Raw genomic sequence first — 26,594 nt, 5'->3', positions numbered from 1 at the left:
ACCATAAAAGCATATAAAAGGATAGACTGCTACTGAGCAAATCAACATAAATATACACATAGATACAACTTGTGGTAAGTAAGGAGGAGCTCAGAAAGAGAATTTGAAGTATAACGTTTCAAAACCACTAAAAAGTTACCTATGAGAATTCAGTAATATTTTAACACATGCAGTAACATTATTTTTCATATCTAATTCTTTCCTTTTTTGTTAGTATCTTTAGATTTAGCAAATGAGTCTTTTCCAGTGAGATCAAGCCACATGTCCTCTTATATATCTCAAGCTTAAACTTTTGCATTGGTTCAAAGGAAGGAAAAGAAATAGGCCATATGTGCCAAATTATAGCATATTTTTCTTCCCTATTTTATGATAAAAATAATTAACTGGCTCAAAAATTTATACAAGTTGCACTCTCATTAACAGTTTATGACAGTGTCCATTTCTTTCTAAAAGTAGATATTATAGTTTTTGCCAATGTATTTGGTGAAAATTGTATAAAAAATAAAAATAATTATTAACTGGTTTGACTTTGACTCCTGGCTTTCTAGAAATGTCTATACTCTAATCAAAAAATTTTTACAAGCCCTAAAAATATTTTCTACTTTGGCCGTAAGTGTCAAAAGGCAGCGATGTTATTGCAGAAGTTTCAAATGTTCCAGTGACTATAAACTGTATATTCTTTTTTTAAACATGAATTGAGTCCAGAAGGTTCTCATGTGTCATCAGAATTGTCATAGGACCAAAGCCTCCTTTGATAATCTTTCATGAACCCAAAATAATCTCCCCTGTGCTGGATACATGAAAAAGAAAGCATACTAATCTGAACAGACCTGAAGATTTTCACCCTTGATGGAATGTAAAGAATGGAAAAACTTAAAGATAGGATGTAGATGTAGAGGAGGGGGATCATCCAGGATTATTCCTAAGAATATGACTTGGAAAACTAGGTGAATGGAAATGCCATTTAGTAAGTAGAGATAAGTAGATTTGGGGGGAAGGACTGAGTGTTCAGTAAGTCAGAGGAGCTGCAAACACTCTTGCACCGAAGATTTTCCATCGTTAGCAGACTGTTGGGTATATGGGAGCTCAGAAGAAAATTTACTCTAGAAATGTAAAAGTGATAGTTGTTAGCTATAGATCGTATTGAACACAATGGGGATGGCTGAGGATGTTATAGAAGAAAGGAAACAACAGGGGGCCTAAGGAATGTACCCCGCTCAGGGGGAAAAGGATCAGCTGGCAAACATGAATGTCAGCCTTCTCTTCTGTTTCCATCTGCTCTCCTCTCTGAAAATACAGCTCCTGGAACTCCACCCCATTCTCTAGACTGTCTGACCAGCCTGGAGAGCAGACCTGCCATCATTCAATAAATGTAACGTCAGGGGATGTTAACTTCTTTTAGCAACTTACTTAGGTCATAGTAACCTTGCAATCAATGCAACTTCTTTATCTTCTCAGAACAATTAGTAAATATACTTATTTTAATCCAAAGATGTTTATTCTTGTTAACTTATGGGATTCCCCATGGTTTTATTAGTGGTCCCCACTGTATCTGTGGAATCCTATTTCTAACATTCACGCAGCAGGTGGGTGGTCAAAGGCCAGCTGGTTAGCTCTCTATGCTTCGGTTTCCTTACCTGTAAATTGGTGTTACTAGTGTCTGTCTCATAAGGTTTATGAAGATGAGATAAGTTAATTCATGTGAAATGCCCAGAACAATGCTTGGTACATTAGTGCTTAATAAATGTTAGTTGTCATTATTCTCATAGTCTATCAAAGTTTCTCATGATTATTTTGCAAATGCTCTCACCGAATTAGAATTTGTCATTAAGCAAACTATAGAACATGGTTAAGAAGCTGGTTTTTTAACTGCAAGGAAAAACAGGGAATCAAAAGAAAGGGAGGGTAAGATGGGAGTGAGCAGAGAAGGGAGCGTAGGTCCTCGAGCTCCACTTCAAACAGATTTCTTGTCTTTATTGGTTTTTTATATTCTGTTTTTAAAAGTGTCTCATGTGAACAAAGAGTTCTACTTTAGGGGGGAAGTAATCTTGGTTAAACTGCTAACTAGCAAAATGTCCTAGCCCCTGCCAACCACAATTCAGTTCAGCAAAGCCTTATTGGATGCAATGCCTACTGTGTGCAGAGCACTAGCTGTCCACAGGGAAAAAGGAATAAAACTATTCAATGCTTCCTCTTGGATTATAATTGTTAGGCACCCCCGGAAGAAATGAGTCACGGGATACCAAAATTGGTCTATTAGAATTTATTTAGCATGTTTGAGCTGCGGGAGGTCAGGCTAGAAAAGACCATAACCTCCCCGAGCAAAAAGGGGTATAGAGTTTTATAGGAGGAGGTAAACGAGGTTGTTCCCCCTTCAATGTTTCAGGGGGTTTTCATTGCATTGTCTCTAGCAACAAAGGGTTTCAGGGCATGACCAAGCCCTCCGGCTCCACACCCTGGCCCCCAGGCCTCCGTCAGACCACCCCGGCCCACCCAGGCCCGCTGATCACAAGCCCCTAGGAGACAAAGTACAAAGCAAGACAGGATGTTTTCTACATTCCAGGCGGCTTCTCCAGGCCTAAGGCAAACACAAGCTGACAGGTACAAGGTACAAAGCAAGACAAGATGGCTTTTAAGATAAGAAGGTTCCTGTTTCTGGCCTAAATATGGCCTAACAATAATATAATTAGGTTACCTATCCCCACAGACTTTCTGCCTGGAGGTATACCCTGTGTGCTATGGCAGAGGTGCAGAGTACAGTGGCACCACAGAGGAGGGCGGAGCTGGGAGGCTTCATGGAGAAGGTGGCTTTTGAGGATGAGCAATAGGCAGAGACGAATGGGGTGGAAGCCCAGGCAGCAAGGACAGTGTACACAGAGGAAGAAGCATCAATTTTCATTCTCCACACTGATCAAATGACACAAATGATGCTCAACTTCAAGCTTCATTCTCATTTAACTGGCACATAGGGGACGGAAAGAGTAGGAAGGGTGCCCCACTATGCCACATAGAGGAGTTCAGTCTTTTTGCCCAGGTTTTGGAGCAAGAGAGTGATATAATCAGAGCTGTGTTTTAGAAAAATGCATGTGACACCAGAAAACCTTTAATTTGTGGTTAAAGACCTTTGGCAAGTTATCACAGGAGAAAGGGATGCTGAGACTCTGGATTAAAATTATCACTAAACAGAGTTAGCTCTCAGTGATCATTTTCAGCCTAGCTCATTACAGCAGGTTGGGTCTTCTTATATTTTGTTATTGCTGTACCTCAGGAAAAAAGCTACAGCACACATTGCTGCCATTTGAAAGCCAGCATTTTTAAAAAGGGTTTAATACATAGTGACAGTTTTGATGTATGCAAGTGGGTGTGTGTCCTAATACTTCATGATTCTCTGCCTGCATAATTTAAAATGACAGTTTAGCCTGTCAGACTTAAATGTGAGTGAAGTTCCTTGGATATTTATAAAACATCAAATAGATAGAATCACATCAGCAAATGATGGGGTTTTTTTATTACTAAATCACAGGAGGATTTTTTGGATGATAGTTGCCTGGCAACTCACCTGTAAGCAGAACTTCCTGGCCAAGGTATACATGGAGTGGTCCATGGTTTTGAAGGTATTTTCACCCATTGGTGAACTAATAAATAAAAAGATATCACAGGACTCTAGCCAAAATTGTAATCAAAGACTGAGACTCAGGACAATGACACAAATTTTGTTTTGTTTTTTAATGTATTAACAATTCATGCTTTCAGGTTTCCCTGAGAAAGTGGAAGTTACCCAAGCAAAGAAAACTTTAGTCTACTGACCTGTTTGCTGGTTTTTAGCCCTCTGCCCAGACACCTTAAGGCTTGCCAAGTTTGGAGTTTGGGTATTTTTTACGTGCAGGTCTAAACACATCCTGCACATTTCCGTAGATATATGCCTAAGAAAGTGTGTGTGGACACGAATTTTTGTGAATCTATTAATACTTTAAAAACGGAGCGGAACTCAGTGCAAAGGGCGAGCGCCGTGGTCCACCCGGCCAGCCTCGAGCTTGACCGGGGTCGGCTGGGTCTGACCGCAGCCCGCCTCAGGGGGCAGCCCCTAGCGCCGTCAGTCCCCAAGGCCCCGCCCCCACGCCCGCCCCGGGGCCGTGCGTCCCGCGGGCCCCGCCTCCCGGCGCCGGGCTCTGATGTCACCGTCTGCGCCGGGCGGCAGAAACAGGAAGTGGAACCAAAACAAAGGAGCGTCTACCGGGTGCGGGCCTCCTTTCTGCATCTCTTCAGCGGACATCTGGGCTTTGGCAGCCGACTCCGAGGAACCCTCCGACTATGTCCAACATGGAGAAACACCTCTTCAACCTAAAGTTCGCGGCCAAAGAACTGAGCAGGAGTGCCAAAAAATGCGACAAGGAGGAAAAGGCCGAAAAGGCCAAAATTAAAAAGGCCATTCAGAAGGGCAACATGGAAGTTGCGAAGATACACGCCGAAAATGCCATTCGCCAGAAGAACCAGGCGGTGAATTTCCTGAGAATGAGTGCGCGGGTCGATGCGGTAGCTGCTAGAGTCCAGACGGCGGTGACGATGGGCAAGGTGACCAAGTCAATGGCCGGGGTGGTTAAGTCGATGGATGCGACATTGAAAACCATGAATCTGGAAAAGATCTCTGCCTTGATGGACAAATTCGAGCACCAGTTTGAGACGCTGGACGTCCAAACGCAGCAAATGGAAGACACGATGAGCAACACCACGACGCTGACCACTCCCCAGAACCAGGTGGATATGCTGCTCCAGGAAATGGCAGACGAGGCCGGCCTAGACCTCAACATGGAGCTGCCGCAGGGGCAGACCGGCTCCGTGGGCACGAGCGTGGCCTCGGCGGAGCAGGATGAACTATCCCAGAGACTGGCCCGCCTGCGCGATCAAGTGTGACGGCAGAGCCCACTCCGAGGTTTTTTGGCTGTAGCCACCTTCTAAAATGCTTTCTGTGTATTAGAGAGATACTATACACTAAAAACTTTGAACATGCCAGAATGCTGAAATGCTCTTTATTTAAAATGCTTCTACCTTTGGGTTTACAGTGCTCTCAAATACATTAAGAAATTCCAGGCTTTCTCCACCCTTAACTGGATTTTAAAGTTCTGTATAGTTTGTGATGGTGTGTATTTTTATAGCTGCCTTTTAACAGGACTAGTTAATTTGATGTACATGAATGTTTCTCAAATATATGATCAAAACTCTAGTTTTCCACCCGAATTATCAAAATGGAGGGTGTTTTTTTTTAACTTAGTGTAATTGATATATAGAATTGATATGTGCATAAAAATTAAAGAGAGGAGAATGATTACTTTGATTACAGGGCTATCAACACCTCATTCAACTTAATTCATGGACAGTGCTATTTCAGTGTATCCCTTTTTTGCCATCAAAGTGAGACTACAGTTGACTATTAATCTGTCCTCATAACTTACATTAAAATTACCTTAGGATGTTCTTGCCTAATGCCCTCTTACTGTTCTGTAAATTTTTATGTAGTAGTTGTTTTTTATAACTAGAAAAAAATGCCACTTCCATTTATTAGATGGAAAAATTGTTCGTTTATGTTTTTATTTACTAAAGAGTTTTTTAAAAGCCTTAACAAGGTTTAACATGACAGTTTCTTTCAAATGATCTACTCTAATACTTTTCTAGTTATTTTCTATTTCATTACATTACTTAGACTTCTTATAAAGTATGTTAATTAGCATAGCAGTTATATTACTCTAACATTGCCAAAGAACTGTTGATTGGTTTGAGAAAACCCTGGGACTGTATTTGTAGGTTTTATTTTGATTTTAACAACCAAAAACAGAAAATTAGAACAGCATTTTAAGTTCTAATTATTTGTATTTATTATTTGTTCTTAAAACAAAAACCTTGGAAATATAAGTTGGAATGTTTTTCTTAGCCATGCTAGTAATGAATATACATGCAACAGGTTGGAAGTCTGGGAAGACGGAAAGGTGCAGGATTGAACAGCAGGCTTGCTTCTCTAAAGCTAGAGCCCAGCTGTGTTGCCTTCCATCTTTATGGAATGGCAGAGTGCATTTTCTGGCTGAAAGGGAAAGCCGGTAGCCGCCACCCACCACTTTCTCATAGCCTCAAAACATGGAGAACATTGGCTTTTTCCTTGGCAAGTATGTTAATCTAAGTTAAATACTTAAGGATATTTTAAATCCTCCCTTCACTGGAAGATGTCTCCATCGAGAATTCCAGTATTTCAGAAAATAATTGTAGGGACTCTTCCAGGACCTTTGAAAGAGTCATTACCAAGTATTTACCATTATAACATTTTCCAGTGTGAATGAATGTGTTTAAGGGGAAAAAAAAAAACAGGTATACAAGAGCTGACCTGTTTAAGTGTCCACATCTGACTGGATATTGTTCTGAAGCCTTCTCTGTAAGGGACATCAATCGATTGTCCCACGTCTTTCTAGAACTTGTCCCTTTTGGTATCTCCTCTCATCACATGATTGCACAGAGGCAGTTGTGTGAGTACAGCATGAATCATAAGCCCTCTTTAGACTGGAAAAAAATAATTAAAACTTAAATTATAGCTTAGTATTGAACCCATTGGTAAATTGAAGACCCTTTTTTATAGTGCAAATATTCCCAACAATATAAATATATTTTGTGAGATTAAACGATGCTTGTGTAAACTTGAACTTTATCGATATATGTTCAGTTCAAACTATGTGAATGTACATTTTTAGGAACCATAAATATTATTTTCAAAAGCATATTAGGCCCATGACTTACTTCCTTATTTTTGCAGTTGATGAAATCCTGAAATGTAAACCATGAAGTTTGTCAAATAAATCATTTTAAACTGCATGTCACTGTATATGAATGTGCATCCTATTTTAAAAGCTTTTTAAGAAAAATAACTCAGAGGTAGATTTGGTTCAGAAAGTATGGTATTTTTCCATTCTCATCCTTATAACCTGCATTTGTTAGGTTAGCATGGAATTTTCATGCATATTTCTAGAAACCCTAGCTATTACTACTTTACTGTAATACTAATAGTTTCTTCATGGCAAGAAGATTCTTCCTCATATTGAAACTTCCCCAGGCTAGATATAATTTACAAAAGGACCCAACTCAAACATACCAAGGAACAGTTAATCTTCCATGCAACTACTGGTACAGTTTTTACTTATTTCTCCTTTTTATTTTTCTGCCTTCAAAAGCAGTTTCTAAAATGGATTTAGAATACTTGTAAACTTTTATGCACTATTTAGTTTATTTCAGTCAGATGATATGTACACTATTGGAGAACTTTCTTACTAAAGCTGTTTCTTCCTGAAGGAATGTCAGTGCGTGTGTGTTTGTGTGTGTGTGTGTGTGTGTGTGTGTGTGTCAATGCATGTTTTAGGTAGAGGCATGCTGAATCTTGGACACCGTGCTGGCTTTGATTTGGAAAAGAACACCACCTAAAATAAGCACCAGTCTGATAAACTTATTAACTAGACGTAGTCACAGGGTCAGCCAGACAGACATCAACATTGTAAAGCAGAAGTGGAGGACCTTGCACTCTAGATTCATCCTCTGCACTACGCACAACACTTTTGGAGGCATTTCTGTAGCCAAAATCCAAAGTTCAAGACTTTCAGTACTACGTATTGACAAAAAGCCACAGCCTGTGGATGTTGAGCAAACTGATGATGATGAGCAAGTCCCTGTAATTTTTTTTTCTTTTAATCAATTAGCAAAATGCCTGCCTGGTTGACCTAAGTTGTTTTTCTATAACTAGGTGGTAAGTTCCCTGTGGAGCAGGACAGACTGTGTCTAGTGTGGTCCCTAGCTCAATTGGCTCCTGGTAATGACTCCAGCATGAATGTGTACTTCCCTCAGATGCTCTCACTGGTGATCATGCCTAGGTCACTAATGACAACATACTCGGTGGATAAGGTGGTGCAGTGGGCACTTGGCCAGAGCCCCATTATACACCCTCAGAAGCACTGTGCCCTTTTCCTTCCCAGTGTTTCTCCAAATTGAAATGTTTGTTCCTCCTCTTCAGGGTTTATACATCCTCCTTCCCTCCTAAATAGTGTCAGGACAAACAATTCAGCAGTGTTTATTCAGAATGACTGAATATAGGAAAAATTTAGGCTAAAGTATATCAGATGCTGGTTAGCTGGGGCTTGTTTTGTAGAAATCAAAGGCATGCTCCTGCCTTAAGTGGTACTCAATACAGGTAGGTGGGTAAGGCATACACATTAAGAGACAAATGGACGTGTGTATGCAGTTGTAAAAAAGTTATGAAGATGAACACAAGGTTAGTGCACTTGACACACTTTATAGATTTTATACTTCAACTTTTAAGAAAGGTAAATCATGATATAAGGCAGTATACCAAGCCAATCAATTCGTGAAATAATAAGTACATGGAGAACAGAATTGCAGTGTCCCTGATGGTTAAAATTGGCTTTTTGGAAGAGGCTGGGGTTGGATTTAATCTGCGGCTTCAAAGAAAGAAAATTGGGAATTACACAAAGGTCTGAGGCCAAAAGCTACATGAGGATTTGACTAGAAGGAAGGGTTTGACATTCAAGAGTGAAGAGAGATCGGGCAGATTGTGAACAGCTGGGAGGCCAGATTAAAAGTGTGGACTTCACCCTGAGGAAAGCAGCAGGAGTGTGAGTCATCAGAACCTATATTGTCCAGATGAAAAGAAATTAGAGCCTAAAGTAGGGTGGCAATAAAAATGGAGAGGAAAAGGCACCATGCTTTTCAAATTCTGCTGTGCACATGGATCACTGCTTCACCAGGGCATGCAGTTCAGCGACAGTCCTGATTTCCGAGGTCTGCAGATGCTGCAGCTGCTGAGGTGAGGCCCACCTTTTAAGCAGCATGGATCTTAATCCTACTCCACGTTAGGACCGCCTGGTTCTTGTCTCTGTAGAGGTCATCTTTTTCTCCACAGTATTTTTATATCCTGAAAATAAGCATCATGAAATAAATTTCAATAACACACAGAATAGTTTTTATTGGCCTTAACAGAGTTCCAACTTGCTACATTTTTCACAAAAGATACCATTTTAAATACATTTTCATTTAGCTGGTACTTTTTCTCAGATCCGGTTGTTTAAAGGCACTTAACAGAATATTTTTTATCTTTTCATAATTCCTTCCTTGTCCCTTTTCATGATCAACTCCGTGACCACAAGAACTCTGTGACTTCAGTTATTTTAGTCGGGGAGCAGACAGCAGATGAGAAATAAACAATGAATTGGCATTTTGTGCCAATATTAAACAGAAGGAAGATCTAAATGATGAGAATAAAAATGTTTCTGCAAACATGAATATCCTCAACTGTAGCAGAAGATAATGAAAAAAAAATCAAAGTAAATTGTTTTTCAACTACTTTTTTTTATAGTGTCCATAATTACAATTATAATGTGGTGTTGTCCTGCAACTCTGTATCTAGTGTGAGTGAATGGTCTATAAAGGGGATTCTATAGTCTGGTTAATTTTTTGGCTTAACAGGCAGTTGCATATTTAAGAAGACAGTGCTACTTTAAAATGTCTTGTGAAATTCTGTGTGTGATACAGAAGACCCTTTAAAGAGCCCCGATTTGAAATACTTCTACAACATGCTGGAAAATATGAGGATTGAACCAAAGATTTAGGCAAAAGGCTGGCGGAAATCTACTACTATAGATTTTTATTTTATTCCTTTATTCCTTAGAGAGTCTTTCAAAGAACTGCGGAACACATTCACATTCGGGGGGAATTTTCACATTTTATTTTCATTGCACAAACTTGAAATCCATGAACTCAGAATACCATTCAGCATCAGTAACAACTGAGAAGATATTCTTGGACATGTTCCTTGATGCTTCTGAGGTCTCGCTTAGATGGTTAAGTAGCAGAGCTGGAATGAACTTTTTGAGTATCCATCCTGGAGACCATGGATGGGAAAAGAACTTGACATCTTTCCCTTTGTCATCAGCATCTCAGAACCACTTATTTTTAACAGCATTCAGGAAAGTACTCCCACCACTTCCTTTGGAAGGTACTCTTTAATCACATCTATCAGGAACTTTTAATGTATTTTTTAACCACATTTCATTTTTTCCCCTTACACTAGTTATTAGCATCTGAATAAATTCACCCACCTCCCTTCACCCTATCTGCATCCTGATAGAAATTGGATGCTTCCTAAACTAACTATAGCCAAAGCCTTTATATTTAGTTTAATTTTCAATTCTTTCCAGCCTTTTTAATCAGAGATGATTGGCTTCTGTATCTCATGTCAGTATTATATGTCCCCTGCCAAGAGGACAGATCATTTCTGAATGAAATTATTGTAGCCCACAGCACGGATTGGGTAGTGGGGGGATGGTAGGGGGAGTGGCATATCCCCCACCACCCAGACCCGCCTGGTTGTCCGGGTTATAGTCCAGAGCTGCTTTTCCAGGAGCAGAAACCTCTCACTTCATCACAGTCTTTTGGCTCCTTTCCTGCTAGGTGGTCAGAAACTCAGTGTGTACATCCAAGGCTCTCTCCACTCCACAAATTCAAGGCCAGCAAGGACTGAGCCAAACTGCAACTGTGGTTTTCAAAGCAGGCCTCCAGCAAAGGCAGGGCCCTCCCCTCCCTGGGGCCTCCCGGTTTCTCCAGCTCCCTGGAGGGGACCTGTTGCATTTCCAGGGTTGTTTGTACTCTGTCCAAACTCCTCCTTCTCAGGTACCAGCTCTGCACCCTGGGCCAAGTCACCTGCCTGCTGGTATGCACGCAGCAGCACCCACCAGGGCTCACAGGGCCTGCTCCAGAAAGGCCACAGGATGTTCAGGGTCCCTTTGGCTTCTCTGTGGACCTGCCACCTGGCCATAGCTTTGCAGTCCTTCTCCAGGAGCAGTTGACTTTATTTAACAACTCCCACAGAAGGCAGTCCAGTCACAGACACCACCCTCCATAATTTCCTCCCCCTGCCCCCAACCGTGCCCTCCCCGCCCCATGGGACAGGCTCTGTCTTCCAGCTGGGATGACCTCACTACTGACACTGCCCCTTCCTACATACTTCTAGTGGCTTGCTTCTCATGGGGTTGCCTCTTGTTGCAGATCTAAGGTAGGTCTTGGTTCTGGAGCAGCTGGGCCTTGTGCCAAATCAAGGGTGCATGGATGAAAGGCTGCCAAAATGTCACCGCAGCACCAGGCCACCATATCTGGCCACTGGGACTATCTTTCACTTTCCAGTAGGAAGGGGTGAAGATGGCCAAGGGAATTAAGTGGTCTTACTGTGTCTTTGGCCTCTCTCTTGCCTGTGCTGACAGCATCTCAAGGGCCTGCAGTGCAGGCTGGTAGGTGGGGAGTGTGGAGATTGGAAATGACACCTCCCCTGCGCTGTGCAAAATGCCCCCAAGCGCATGGACTCAGATGAATGCCGCCAGATCATTGCTTTACTTCACATACCCAGTGATGGAACCCAAACCTTCCAAGATTGGACAGGCTGCGAAGGCCAGGCCATGTCCCTCTAGTCTGGGTCACATTCGCTCTCCCCAGCGTAGGAGCCTCACCCTGGCCCCGTGGACACCCACAGCCAGGAGACCATGGGCCACTGAGACCCCTTTCCTCTCCTCACAAGCTCTCCTGCTGCCCCCTCTCTCTTTGGAAGTGGTCCTTTGCTTACCAGTAAACCAGTCCCATCTCTTCCTGTGTCTTAAAAGTCTCCATGGTGTCCTTTGTACACGTAGACTGGGCCTCTCAGCCACCTGCTCCTTTATCTTCTCCAGCTTCAGGAAGAGGAGGGGAGCGGACATTCATTCATCAAACAAATATTCAGGGGCCAGGCCTGTGTAAGGTGCTGGGGGCACCCGGACCAACCAGGCAAAGCGTTGCCCTGGAGGGCTCGCATTTTGAAGAAAGAGATAATGAACAGATAAACAAATGTAAAGCACGTCAGGCTGTGATAAATGCGTTGTAGACAAATAAAGCAAGGTTAGCATGGAGATGGACAAGGGTGTTATTGTAGGTAAGATGGACAGGCAGCAGTCTCTCTGCAGGGAGGGAGAGCACCTGCCTGCAGGACCCCTTGCTCCCGTGTCTTCTTCCACGTGTAAATGCAGTGTGATTTTCTTCCCTTCCACTTACTTCTCCCTCCTTCTGTGTCACGATTGACTGCTAGGCTCACAGTCCATGCTGCAGTCTCTTCCTGCAAGTCAGGGGAACTAATCCCTGAGAGACCCTCAGACCCCCAGGATCTGTAGCTAGTTACACCCAATTATCAGGGCAACCGGCAGCTCCCTGGGCGTTGTCTGCTAAGTTCTCTGTGCATGTCCAAAATGCAGTTACTCTTGCTCATTCAATATGGAGTCACTCTTGCTCACACAAAACGCATTCTAATTGCTTCCAGGGTGCTCTACACACTCTGTGTAACGTATCAGACTCCTGGGACCAATCATATAGCCTCTGCCATGTGTACATATCACATTAAACCTGCTCACACACACACACATTCACACATGATTTTGGATCTTATTCAGAACGTATCGCGCTAAAGGAACATCTCTCACCTCCCGTGTTGTATTTGCATTGCAGCGTGGCCTTCCTCTACTAGCTTAGCCTTGGAAAGAGGCATGTGCCGCTTCCCAATTTCTGAGTGGCCCCTCACCCACGACCCTATGGCAACTGACAAGAGGGATGGCAAGAGTTAAAAAAAAGTAAAAGACAGTCATAGCCCCTCAATCAAGACTATTATGCTATCTAGACACACAAATGTGCAGGAAAGAAGATAGGAACTTTCCTCAGCCTCTCTGCTGTCCGTGTCTCCCTGTGCTTGTGTGACTATCCTATACAGCACCCCACATCCTAGGAGAAAGTCATCAGAGAACATTCTGAGCACTGCTGTCTTTCTTTTCAGCTTTCTGGAAAGAATCGACAGTGTCAGCTTGGTGGACTACACCCCCACTGACCAGGTATGTGAAGTCAGAGCTGCGCCACCGGGCCACCCTGTGGGAACTTGTGAATTAGAGAAACTGCCAGTCTTATTCAATGATTATTTTTAAATGGATTAAGGACAAAATTCTTAAAATAACTACTTCGTTCAAATTGTTTGCACGGTCCCTGCATGCACATGTGCTGTGTTACCATGCCCTGTTAATTGGCCCATTGACTTAACTCTCTAAAACTTGCTTGATTTCTAAATTCCCAATATCAACAAAATTTTATCTGTGGAAGAGGACTAAGCAATTCCCATTCCTGTTGGAGCTGTCAACAGAAAACTAAACCTTTTCTTCCCCAGCTTCATAAACCCTGCCCATTCAGCTTTTATGACCCCGCCCTAGTCTGGGTCATAAACCACAGCACACTTTCCAGCTGTGACCCAGTGTGTCTCTTGTGGGTTAAGCTAGAGAAAAGGGCCCGACTGCACATTTGTAAGTAGCAGAGAGGGACCTTCTGTGTCTCCCGAAACCTTTGATCCTCAGGCATCTGCAGAGACTTAGAGAACCTTGAACTGCTCAGCTTAGGAGCCACCCAGATGCCTCGAGAGCTAGTGAACTCCGAGAAAGTTACAGGGCCTCCATTCAAGCAGCATCTCCAACACTCCCCAGTGTCTGTGTCCCCTGGAGGAGCTTGGCTGTGGGGCCCTTCTGGGGGCTCTCTTTTCTCTGCCCTTCCTGAAAGAAAGTCTGAACTCCTCTCTCTCCCTTGAAGTCCATCTCTCTCCGAGGCTGACTCCAAGAGCTCAAAATTATCTGACAGAGCAATAGAGTCAATCCCTTGAGTCTGTCCTAAATACTTCTCGTCAGGATAAGAGGGGACAACCACCGTCCAGCTTCCAGAATGATTGTCTGCTTCATTAACATCATAATAGATTTGTGGTCAGAAAAAAATACCCCTGAGATCTGATAAATGTACAAGAGATGTCAGCTGTGTAAAACTGTGGCTTTCTCATCCCCTCCGGACCGCATCATCTTTTAGAGGGAATAGAAGTATGCAGGTAAGAGAGGGGAAATCTAAAATCAGCTGGCATCCAGTCCAAAAAATCCATGATCTGTGAATGCAGAGTTACGCTTCCTTTGGTTTCTCACCCAAATGATTCTGAACCTGGAGCAGGTGGCTCTCCAGTTGTAACAGAAGAGCACTGGCAGGGTCTCTCCCAGAACACTAAGCATGTGATTTGGTTGTCAGGAGCATGACAGTCAGTGAACTACATTCATCAGTGATTTAAAAAAATAATCATAAAGAAAGTGAAAGCACAGCTCTCAAGTATCTAAGGACAAACAAATACATTAACTGTGATTTTCTCAGGGGATGGGAGAGGTGGGGGTGAGACAGAATGCATTTGTCTGAGTTTTTAATTACCATGTTATTGTATCTTTGATAATGGCAGAAATTGCTATTTGAAAAACTTAATTATTATGGTTGCATCCAGGGTTTTCCTTATGAAGGAGAACAAGGATGTCACTTGGGTTTCTTTTTCTCTTCTTGCCCTCAGGACCTTCTCAGATGCAGAGTTCTGACTTCAGGGATTTTTGAGACACGATTCCAAGTGGACAAAGTAAACTTTCAGTAAGTGTGTCCTTCAGAGCAGGCCTGCTGTGGAGGTGTGGGAAGCCCTCCTTGCTGTAGGCTGGGGCCTTATTGGGTGTGGGGCTAGGGGACCCTGCTACTACCCAAGGCCCTAGGGCTTTGAGGAGTGGAATACCAAATATGCATCACCATCCTTTAGGATAAATGTGGGGACAGAGCCAAGAGTGCAGTTTCCAGGCTCTCGGCCTCACGTGGAAAGGTGCTGGCTCAGGTAGTAAATGGCCGTCGACTGTGATCAAATGGCAATCAGCTGTGGCTAGTTGGCCGTCAGCTGTAACCAGTGAGCCATTGGCCACTAATATAACTGCCGTGGCTATGCTAGCAGAAAATGGGGGCTAGCAAGAAGATGGGGGCTGAGCTAGCAAGAGTGAATTGCAGTTAGCACAGCGGATTGCAGCTAGCAAGTGGGGTTGGTTGGCAGAGAAGTGGACGGCAGGTTGCGGATAGTGTGGCTCCTGCTTCCTGTGTCTCCAACCCAGTCGCCAGCGAGAATATAGTGGTATGACTCCCCTTTCTATGGCTCCATGGGTGTTCCTTTTTGGCCTCACCATATCCTGCGTTCTTATGTGGGGAGCGGGACCAGAGACCCCGCGTGACACCCTGCGTGACAATAAATAAATACAGACTGTGTGGTCCTGACATACATGCAGTAAGTTTAGGGAAGGGAAGAATCCAAGACCTGAGACACCTGAGAACGTGAGAAAGATCCAAGGCATTGGGGTAGGTAGAGAGAAACTGCAGCCAGAAACTCAGGCAGAGGGATGCACTGCTCAGGCTGCTCTGAGAAGTGGGCCCAAGTCGGCCTGATGGCTGCGGAGTGAGGGCTGAGACCAGAGAAACAACTGGGTGTGGACACCCAGGCCCAGCAAGCTGGTGTGGAACCTGGGGCTGGGCCCGAGCAGGCTGTCGAGGTCCCACAGGGAACTGTGCTACAGGCCACACAGCAACGCAGAGTGTGCATTGCTTCCTTGCACTCCTAATAATTGTCCTGTTGTCCTTCCACAGCATGTTTGATGTCGGTGGCCAGAGGGATGAGAGAAGAAAATGGATCCAGTGCTTTAACGGTGATTTCTGTGCTCTCTCAGGAATATGGGATGAATTCTCACACTTACTCCTGCTACTGTGTTTAAGTAGCTTTGAATGAGATTATATATAAAATGCCTTCAGTATGAATCTCATAAGTAAGGAATTTAAGCATCTCAAATTTCCATTTATCATTCATTAATATGGGTAGACTCCTGGTCAGGCACATTACTGAACAACCAGTTATACACACAGTGCTGATTCAAGTCATTCTTATAATCACGGAATGAAAATTTCCCTGGAAATGGGTAGCAGTTGGATGTGTACTTTATCATAACCCCACAATGACCATCGGTCTAACTTTTTGTCTTCTCCCACTAAGACGTCACCGCTATCATTTACGTCGCCGCCTGCAGTAGCTACAACATGGTGATTCGGGAAGATAACAACACCAACAGGCTGAGAGAGTCCCTGGACCTTTTCGAAAGCATCTGGAACAACAGGTTATAAAAATAATAAATTCAGTCTCACCACTCGATTGCAAATTTTCTTTCACTAAAAATACCACTCAACTCACTTTTATTTTTATTCTCCAGATATAGTCATTCTTTCCTTACTGATAAATTCAAAACTATAGAAGTATCTCTTTTAGTCCATCTCATATACAGACATACTTAACATGGGGACTGTTCCTTGATGAAGCCCTGGTAGTGCTTTGTCAAGAAAATTTAAATCTCTGCTTTGAAAGCCTAAGATCATATCTAGGATTCAAATTTGGTTTTGTTTGGTTTTCAAAATTTAGAAAGTACTAACTTTAACCACACATCACTTCCAGTTTAAAAGCACCACATGATCATGTTTAAAACTGGTAGTACTACACAGAGACAGAACTGCAAACACACACACACACACAGTTTAAAAAATCAAAGTTTCTTCTGAAATATTTGGGAATAAATAGCTCCAAGGAGGACGGAAACATAAGCTGACTTTGCAAAAGATTTGGGTTATCAGAAAAGTATTTGTCTATGAAGTGTTCAACAACTGGTCTCAGTTCTATAGCATTAAGACAGTTAATGGGAAAGAAAGAGTCAGGAAATACTCAGGTATACAGAGGAATGCATTGGAGTCATTAAAAATTTATATATATATATATATATATATATATATATATATATACACACACACACACACACACACACACACACAGTCACATGGAAAAATGACAATAATGTTAAATGAAAAGGCAGAGTTAAAAACACCATAACTTATTTTTATAGAGATGATAAATATGTGTGAGGATAAAAAAAACTACAAGTAAAAATATAAAAATTCTAATAGTAGTTGTCTCTAGGTGTAATGACATTTGATTTTTTTTCTGTAATTAAAAATTCATTTTACAAGGACTGTGTATTTTATAAGTAGAAGAAACTGTAAGTCTCTTTCCATTTGGGAGGAGAATGGGTTGTTTCTAATTCACAGTACAATTCCTGTGCAGTGATCATCAGCTTGATTCCTTTGAAGTAATGGAATTTCTAAAGGCTTTGCTGATATGCACACTGAACTCATGTTAAGCCAGTTCTCAGTATTTAGTTAATGAAAGAGAGAGAGAACTTTCCATCCTGCACCTTCACTGCACCTGAGCCCCTCCCCTTAGCTTGTCATGTCCAGTGCAGTGATCTAGCTCTAGATGTGATTCACATCCTCTCCACGTCTGGAGAACCTCAGATCTGTTCAGAGGTCACAGGGGAAGAACCAAGCCAGCCGCAAACTATATTCTGTGTGATTAGCTAATGAGTCCTCTATTTTGTTGTTGTTGTTGTTAATGCTTTAATTGTTCTAATTTTCTGACCCTTTATTAGTAAATCACACCAAGTGTATTTATTACCTGAGTAAACCTTAGCCAGTAAATTTATAACCCCAGTGAAGATAAGTTAGAAAGTGCTAAACTGCTAAATCAACTACCTATATTTATCATTATAAGAATGTCTTGTTGGCAGATGGAGTAGGGGACTGAGATACAGCTATATCAAATAATGCTAAATGTTATACATCGTCAAGAAAATAGCAACGTTGGCCTTTTCACTGAATTTCTCCTATGTTAAATGTACTTTCCTATATAGTGGATATGAAATTTGTATGTTTATTTCCCATTCTCAGGTGGTTACGGACCATTTCTATCATTTTGTTCTTGAACAAACAAGATATGCTGGCAGAAAAAGTCTTGGCAGGAAAATCAAAAATTGAAGATTATTTCCCAGAGTATGCAAATTATACTGTTCCTGAAGATGGTAAGATTTCAAAACAAGTTTCTCCCGATTAAGGAAAAGACTTAATTGTTCTTTCAATAGCCCTGTAACTACAATTCAAACAGTTCTGATGAAACTAGGAAATTCAGTTAATTTAAATCAATCCTCTCAACTATCCTCAAGTGCTAGAGTATTAAAATGTCCTACGTAGGATTCCATTTAGAAAAATTTCAGAGTTTGATTTTCCCTTCAAGCTGCAGTTGCAGAAAGGGTAGTTTCGGGTGTGAATATGTCATTAGTTGGGGTACGTGCTGCCTCTTGGTGCCTCAGTTAGGTCTGCTGTGAAGCGGGCCATGTTAGCCCTTTACACTGACCTTCACACTGAACCCTCACAGTAACTCTATGTGGGAGCACCTGTTCTTCTCATGTTTTCCTGTGGAAAGTGAGGCTGAAAGAGGTAAAGTCACTTGTTCAAGGTCATTCAGGCAGAGCCTGTGGGGACAAAGCAGCCTTGGAACCATTTACTTCTGAGCCTGCACTTTCAGCCACTGTGTTTACATCTTTTGTCTCCAGTAAAGACTTTGGCTACAACACTGGTGACTTCCGTTAGGGTGACCAACCATCTGAGGGGGTTCCTGAGACATGGGACATTCAGTGCTAAAGCCAGGAAGGTCCTGTCCAGACAAACCTGGAAGAGTTGGTAACCCCAGTTCCAACCGCTGCTCTTCAGTTTTGAGTAGACACTGGGCCACCAGAGTCTTGTAGGATGTAGGTTTACAGCAAAATAGCACCACTTCTTAAATTTGAATCCCAAACTAGATAAAGCAGAATGAAAGGGACTTTCCTAGAAACCCTAGTTAAGAAGATAAGAAAATTCATCATCGTCTGCACTAACCTCAGCCAGTCTGGGGGTGTGCTTGCCAAGGCTAAGGTAGTGTGCCACCTGCCTAAGGGAATCTTCAGAGCACTGCTGTGTTGCTAGATTACCTGTCTCCCAGCAACAGAGTCTTCTTTGACTTTCTCAGGCACCAGTGCCCCCATCCCCTCACCCTGCCAAGTCAATACTCAAAGCTCTGCGGAGCTTGCCTCCAAATGTCCACTGTGACCTGCTCCTCCTTCTTTTCCTCCTCCCAGCCTTGGTCCTGACCCTTATTCCCCACTCATCTCAGCCATGGATCTGGCCAGTGCAGTTTCCTGCCCAGGCTTCCTAGTTCTGGTCAGGTCACTCAACTTCACAGAACATTCTCAGAACTTCTGCCCAAGTTACCTTTCTGGAACACAACCACAACCCTGCTTTTGATCCCTACCAACACTGACTTAATCTCACCACAAGCTGAGGCCAAACCTGACCTGTCCAGGAAATAGTAGAAGCTGTGCTTCCCCGATCTCAGCAATATAGTACTCCACCCTTCACCCTCAGTGACACTGTGCTTCTCCCTCCACCCTCAGTGACTCTGTGCTGTTCCCCCTTTCCCTCAGTCACACTGGTCTCCTCCCCCTCCCCCTCAGTGTCACTGGTCTCCTCCCCCTCCCCCTCAGTCACACTGGTCTCCTCCCCCTCCCCCTCAGTCACACTGGTCTCCTCCCCCTCCCCCTCAGTCACACTGGTCTCCTCCCCCTCCCCCTCAGTGTCACTGGTCTCCTCCCCCTCCCCCTCAGTCACACTGGTCTCCTCCCCCTCCCCCTCAGTGACACTGGTCTCCTCCCCCTCCCCCTCAGTCACACTGGTCTCCTCCCCCTCCCCCTCAGTGTCACTGGTCTCCTCCCCCTCCCCCTCAGTGACACTGGTCTCCTCCCCCTCCCCCTCAGTCACACTGGTCTCCTCCCCCTCCCCCTCAGTGTCACTGGTCTCCTCCCCCTCCCCCTCAGTGACACTGGTCTCCTCCCCCTCCCCCTCAGTCACACTGGTCTCCTCCCCCTCCCCCTCAGTCACACTGGTCTCCTCCTCCTCCCCCTCAGTCACACTGGTCTCCTCCCCCTCCCCCTCAGTCACACTGGTCTCCTCCCCCTCCCCCTCAGTGTCACTGGTCTCCTCCCCCTCCCCCTCAGTGACACTGGTCTCCTCCCCCTCCCCCTCAGTCACACTGGTCTCCTCCCCCTCCCCCTCAGTCACACTGGTCTCCTCCCCCTCCCCCTCAGTGTCACTGGTCTCCTCCCCCTCCCCCTCAGTGACACTGGTCTCCTCCCCCTCCCCCTCAGTCACACTGGCCTCCTCCCCCTCCCCCTCAGTCACACTGGTCTCCTCCCCTCCCCGTCAGTCACACTGGTCTCCTCCCCCTCCCCCTCAGTCACACTGTGCTCTTCCCCCTGCCCTCTCCTCTCTTCCCTCTACACTGGGCCTCCCCAGGCACCTGCCCTGGCCAAGCCTGGCAGGCCTCCAGGCCAGGCCTGACTCAGCACCTGCAGAGCTCCCTACTGCCTGCTCCATGGAAGTGAGGACCTAGTCATAGTAGTTGCAACAGAGGAGGAAGAAAGTGATGAGAACATGCAGACGTGAAGCCTAAAGTTTAGGAAAATAGATCTCACAGGGTCGCAGAAACTATTCAATGATCCTGTGAACTTAGAATCTGCATGGGAAAAAGTCTTGGGAAGGTCCTAGTGTCAGAATGGCCGCTGTAGTTGATTTTAATTAGAAGCTGCAGATGCCCTAGTCTATAGTAGAAACAGTAAGAGGGGGTCTTTCTAAGAATAAGGCTGAAGGAATGAGAATGCAGCCCTGATGAGCAGAACCTCGGCAGAAGCCACAGCTACAGTTCTGGCGCCCAGCTCCTGGTAGGCTGCCAGGTCTTCTTTCTCCAGAGAGCCCTGGAGGGGAAGAAGACAGCTGTGGGCTTGGTCCATGTTCAATGAGATACTTTCATGTCATTTGAGTGGAAGTTATCCCCCACCACCAAAAAATAAAAATAAAAAATTTTATTAGAACTCTGTTAAATTAAAATGATTTGGGAGGGGAAAATAAAAATAAAAATGACATTTTAGTTTTCTGCTTTGTTATACAAGTCTTTTAATGCTATAAGTATACCTCAGTCTAACTTTATAATTCCTTTTATATTTTCCATAGAGTTGTATCTCTGTTTCACATTACTTAAAATTCTATTTTTAATTTCTACAGCAACACCAGATGCAGGAGAAGATCCCAAAGTTACAAGAGCCAAGTTCTTTATCCGGGATCTGTTTTTGGTAAGCAAATTTATTAACCTTTATTTTCCTATCACCTTACGGTTAAACTGTTCTTTGCAATTTGGAAATTACTTACCCTTTCACGATCTCATTCATTCTCCCTTCAAATTATGAGATAAGAGAAGGTATTGTTACTTCATCTCACAGCCGAGCACTCTGAGGTTCAGAGAGGTTAGACATGTCACCTCAGGTCACACAGCTTACAAGCAAAAATGGTACTGAGACAAATCAGACCCTGTCACTTGTATTTTCCCAAAAGGAAAGAGTCCTTCAGCAGAGTCTGGAACACCAGCTCTCACACTGGGTCATCCTTTCAGCCCTTATTCTCCATTCAACTCTAAGAGACTAAGGTTAACGTGAAAATGGACTTGCTCAAATTCAGACATATCCTTTTTTTTTCCTTTTACTTTTTATTTTGAGATGATTTCAAATTTACATAAAAAAGTGAAAGAATTGTACAAGTAACTCCACATACTCTTCACCCAAATGGACTAATTGGTAAATTTTTACATTTACTTTATCTGTATTTCTCTTTTGAATAACCCAGTGTGTAACGGCTAGGAGTTTTACTAGAAACGATTATGTACCATGACATACCCAAGGGCATGTTCCAAGAATGCCCAGATAGCACGTGGTGCACGTCGCCTGTGCTCTGCAGAACTGGGAACCAGCCCAGTCTGCAGCAGGGATGGTCCAGTTGGCACGCGTTTCCATCTGGGTCAGACCCTCAGCTTGACTCGATGGAACCCACGTCTCCACCCTCCTCCCACCATGCTCCCTGTGTCCTCTTAATCTTATATTGAGTGAGAAAATAACAAGGGCAAGAAATCAAGTCCCCAAGTGAATCCTGAGAACAAGCGTCCCCGGGACATAACGGGCAGTGCTGGGAAAGGGCTCTGCAGTGAGTCCGTCTGGGAAATGCTGTGTTGAATACAGTGAGACAGGCTTCTCGGCTGTAAGTCTTCTCAGAACTTTTGCTGTCCTCATGTGCAATGTGAAACTCTTCAGTAAGGGAAATTGTAGTAGATCAAGGACTTCCTTTTTTGAGGAGCATCTTGCAAGGCCATAAAATATAAAACACATAAAAAATGTTCCACAAAATGCCATTCTAATGAGAATGAAAAGTTAACTAAGTGTGCAAATTAGGCATTTAGATAAAGATTAGAAATAGAATATAAATGGCCATGTTTCCACTATTTAGTCCTTGGCCAGAAAACTTTTCTTCTCTAACAATGGACAGTTCTGGCTTGTATGCAGTTTGCAAATCAGGGAAATAAAAGCATGGGGGTATCGACTTATACTTTTTATTGTGGAATTTGCCTGGGGCAATGAGTCATCTGAGAAGTTTTGAGTCGGAAACCATCACCCCAGTGGTTCCAACCTCGTAGAAGGTAGCCAGGGCAGACTGCAGAATTGGTTATTTATTCAGTATTTAATCTGGACAGGAGCAAATCTTGGATGAAACAATAACTTGGGTAACACAGAGCCCTAAGAGATTGTGGGACATGAAGGTTATAAAGAAGATGGAGAGGTGCAGGGAAAGGACCTGTCCTTGAGGAAGGTAAAAAGGGGGCACAGTGAGAAGAACCCCTCTTTGAGAAGGGGCCAAATGCTGAGTGTTCTCCTTAAATGTCATTACATGAGGAGGGGACTGACTACCAAGAGGTTTGTCCAAGGGAACTTCATTTCCTCCCACGAGGAGGCATGAAGCATTCCCAGAACAGGAGGAACTTAGAACCAAAGGATCCAGGAGGAGAGAGAGCCAGGTGGTAAGCCCCCAGAGACCCCCAGTCACCGTCAACCAGTCCTGTCCCTCAAACTGGAAACCAAATACAAAACCAGGCTAGAGTCTCCTCCATGGCCAGTGTCACCAAACCTTTTAAAACAGAAGGTGGTGAGTGTAAGGTCAATACCCTGTGTCTTGATGTTCTTAGCATCTGTCAGAAACCTGCATGTTTTCTGGGCTGTCTTCCTCGTATTTTACTAGCCCCTCTCAGATTTCTTTAACATTATCTCCTAAGAGAGGGCTTCAGAGAGTTGGACAGCAGCCAGGTGACCCAGCCAAGCAGAGCCTAAAATTGCCCAGTTTTCCTTGACAAGCTTGTTTCTGTCACTTGAAAATCAGTTTCTTTAGAGATTTAAACTGTTCGAAGTTTGTACACTGCAACAACCTTTGTAATGACTCCATTCCTTAAATTATTGTTGCTCCAGGCAGGGACAAGCTGTCAGATTATTACAAAAGAAAGCTTATCGTTCATTCACTATGCACTTACTCTGTGTATGCCACATACCTCAGCAGATGCTTTAGGACTAAAACGATACGTAACGTACACATTTCAGTGTTGAGAAGTTTAAAGAAAAAATGTTTAATTGCTCAGGATAAGCCCAACTATTGCTAAAAATACGGCTCTCCTTCTAGAAGGAGTTTCATAACCCGATGAACAGTTTCACAACACCCTTGGAGGAGTCCTAGAATTTCTCCAATGGCTGTTTCCCAAGATGCTTTGCAGAAAAAGAAGGGGTGGGCGTAGGGGGGTGAGGACATCTAGGGATTCCTGTGGGCACCTATGAAGAAAGTTCCATATGACCCCTGCATTAGTTTGCTAGGGCTGCCATAACAAAACCTAGAGACTGGGGGAGCTTAAACAAAGGAAATTTATTTTCCACAGTTCTGGAGGCTAGAAGCCTGAGATCAAGATATTGGCAGGGTTGGTTTCTCCTGAGCCCTCTCCTTGGCTTGTAGATATCTACCTTTTCCCTGTGTCCTCCTATGGTCTTCCCTCTGTTTCTGTGGCCTAATCTCCTCTTCTTATGAGGACACCTATCTTACTGGATTAGGGTCCACCCTGATGACCTCATTTTAATTCAATGACCTCGTTAAAGACCCTATCTCCAAATACAGTCACATTCTGAGATGCAGGGAATTAGGACTTAAGACATATGAATGAGGGGAGACACAATGTCGCCCGTGACAGCCTCTCTCCACACTGCCCCACTTAGCGTCACAATGCACAGGAGCATGTCATTCCAGGTGTCATTCCAGGTGTACTCGCGACTCATGGCCCAGGATGTTTAACTCAGTGTTTCCCAGCGATTTGGCCCCGGAGCACTTTTCTCCCAGAACACCCATGAACCTTCTTCCACTGCTAACCAAGGGTTATACATGTACTTTATATTTAGCACCTACATCTTATAAACAATGCCATACTAACATCACAAGCTTCTTCCAGAGAACCAACGGTGTTTTTTCTCTCCACACAATGTTTCTCAATTATTTTACTATTTAAAGACTTTTACACATCCCCTGAGTGGGAATAGGTCAGTCATCCCCACTGTCAAAGCTTTTGAACCATTTACGTGACCACAGGTTCCATCATTAAAAAAATAGGAAGAAAAAAGACCTATGGGCATCAACATTTGTGTCTCCTACGAGAATCAAAGGATGGCATCTTCATTTGCCTTTTAAAGAAGGGACACACCTAGGAAATGCTGAAGTTCTAACGTGACTGATGTGTTGTCCATACAAAACTACTAGAAGTATATGGGTATTTAAATTCCAATTAATTAAAATTAAATAAAACTAAAAATCAGTCTCTCTGTTGCATCTGCTAGCAATAGTGGTTACTTTATTGGCAGGGCAGATATAGAACATTTCCATTATTACACAAAGTTCCATTGGGAGGTGCTGGTTTAGACCTTCATTTCTGGAAAATTCTACCCTGAATTCTACTTTCTGTGGCAGTCTTTTAAACATGTCCTGTCTCAACTGAACTCTAAGCTTCTGTGGGCAAGAGGTAAGCTAAGGTGCTTTGGGTTTCCACCAGCGTGTTCAGTATTTAGACACTCCCCACAGCTGTGTTCTTATGTCAAACAAGACAACATCCCAAGCCCTCTAGTTTTAGATCAAAGTGTTGCCTAAATTCTTCTCGAAGAATGAATGGAGTTGGGGGGCGGGGGATGGGAACAGCTGTCCCACGTGCCCCTGGTGGAGATAGACCTGCCCCACAGCGCAGACGCCTCTTTTTCTGCAGAGGATCAGCACGGCAACAGGGGACGGCAAACACTACTGCTACCCGCACTTCACCTGCGCTGTAGACACGGAGAACATCCGCAGGGTGTTCAACGACTGCCGCGACATAATCCAGAGGATGCACCTCAAACAGTACGAACTCTTGTGAGGCGGCCCTGGGCCGCTGGGCGCGCCTTCTCGCGCCTTCTCTCCACCTGCTCTCCTCTCTCTGCTACCCCACCAGGTGGAGCATTTATTCCCGGACTGCCTGTCTGTCAGCCCCAAGTCATGGTAGAAAGTAGTTAAGTTCCCAGTGTCTTTAGGCTGCTGTTCGTCCTTCTCAGTGTGGGCTCCGTGTGTAATCACCAAGCCTCTGGCTACCTCTGTTCCCCTCAGGTTTGGTTTGTAGCTTTTGTTTTCATTGAACAGGACCTCCCACAGCCTCCCCACCTACAATTTGTGTCACTGCAAGCTGTCCACTCTTACTTGGGTGACTTTGCAGTGAAATCTCTCTGGGTGGGGGCCCCTTTTATTCGTCCATTCAGTGGTTTATGGATTCATCAAGGACAAACTTGACAGATGGGAGAGAAACTCTTTTTTCTGGGTTATCAAGCATGATTGTAGAGGCTCGTGGTTAATGTGGTGAGGCACTGGCGCTTTCCAATTCCAGTTTTAAGAAGCTGCCGGCGGACAAGTAGCCACCCCTTCTGATCTACATTGGCCCAAGACTTAGAGTAGGCCCCAAGCCACAGAGTGGAGAGAAAGCCTTTTTTCAATAATATTTAAAGTCGCTGCTAGCCTCAGGCATTTGAATTAGAGCTACTTTGAGCCTTTTACATTTAGGCAGAAAACCTACCACATTCACTACTGCAAAGTATGTCCTGTCTAAAAATGATTCTCTAGACTTTCACTATGCTTGAGAAATTGTCTCCTTTCATATATTCTTTCTGTTGTTGTTTTATTGCTGGTTTATTATACTGTACAGACCACAAAATGTAATATTATTTTGTATAACTACTAAAGAAAAATACTTGTAGATCTCTGTATCTTGGTTATGGCTATACCTGTACAAGAAATATGTTGTGGATTTTTTGTGTGCTCAACAGCTAAATGTCAACATTACCTTCCGCTTGCTCTGAAAAGGAATGAATGGTATCTGTAGAATTTAGGACATTTTATCAGTTGGTACTTTTAAAAATACTCCTTGATTATATATAAATTACAAGTTAATCACCCACATCTTATAAACAATGTCATACTAACATCACAAGCTTCTTTCAGGGAACCAAGGATGTTTTTTCTCTCCACACAATATGTTTCTCGATTATTTTACTATTTAAAGACTTTTACACATTCCCTGAGTGGGAATAGGTCAGCCATTCCCACTATCAAAGCTTTTGAACCATTTACGTGACCACAGGTTCCATCATTTAAAAAATAGAAAGAAAAAAGACCTATGGGCATCAACATTTGTGTCTGCCTACGAGAATCAAAGGATGGCATCTTCATTTGCCTTTTAAAGAAGAGATATTACAAAACCTTTATTTGAAATATAAAATCAAAATATATGGCTGTTTCTC

The 26,594-nt window shown here is 43.5% G+C and overlaps 2 protein-coding genes across 4 annotated transcripts in view; both read left to right on the top strand.

The window, feature by feature from the left end:
- Positions 1-25,222, top strand: part of GNAL (G protein subunit alpha L) — a 188,654-nt gene extending 163,432 nt beyond the window's left edge. For all 3 annotated transcript variants that reach the window (XM_033135643.1, XM_033135645.1, XM_033135644.1), the window contains 7 exons: positions 12,884-12,938; positions 14,462-14,535; positions 15,562-15,620; positions 15,962-16,082; positions 17,737-17,867; positions 20,938-21,005; positions 25,037-25,222. In XM_033135643.1, coding sequence (XP_032991534.1) covers positions 12,884-12,938; positions 14,462-14,535; positions 15,562-15,620; positions 15,962-16,082; positions 17,737-17,867; positions 20,938-21,005; positions 25,037-25,183 — 655 coding nt within the window. In that variant the 3' untranslated portion in view covers positions 25,184-25,222. The remainder of the gene's footprint in view (positions 1-12,883; positions 12,939-14,461; positions 14,536-15,561; positions 15,621-15,961; positions 16,083-17,736; positions 17,868-20,937; positions 21,006-25,036) is intronic.
- On the top strand, positions 4,185-6,340 carry CHMP1B (charged multivesicular body protein 1B). Its single transcript, XM_033135649.1, has one exon. It carries the CDS (start codon positions 4,312-4,314, stop codon positions 4,909-4,911), a length of 600 nt encoding a protein of 199 aa, XP_032991540.1. The 5' UTR covers positions 4,185-4,311; the 3' UTR covers positions 4,912-6,340.
- Positions 25,223-26,594: the final 1,372 nt, after the last annotated feature.

Source organism: Rhinolophus ferrumequinum, chromosome 19 (genome assembly GCF_004115265.2).
Source record: "Rhinolophus ferrumequinum isolate MPI-CBG mRhiFer1 chromosome 19, mRhiFer1_v1.p, whole genome shotgun sequence".
Taxonomy (NCBI): domain Eukaryota; kingdom Metazoa; phylum Chordata; class Mammalia; order Chiroptera; family Rhinolophidae; genus Rhinolophus; species Rhinolophus ferrumequinum.
This window is presented reverse-complemented; position numbering and strand designations above follow the sequence as displayed.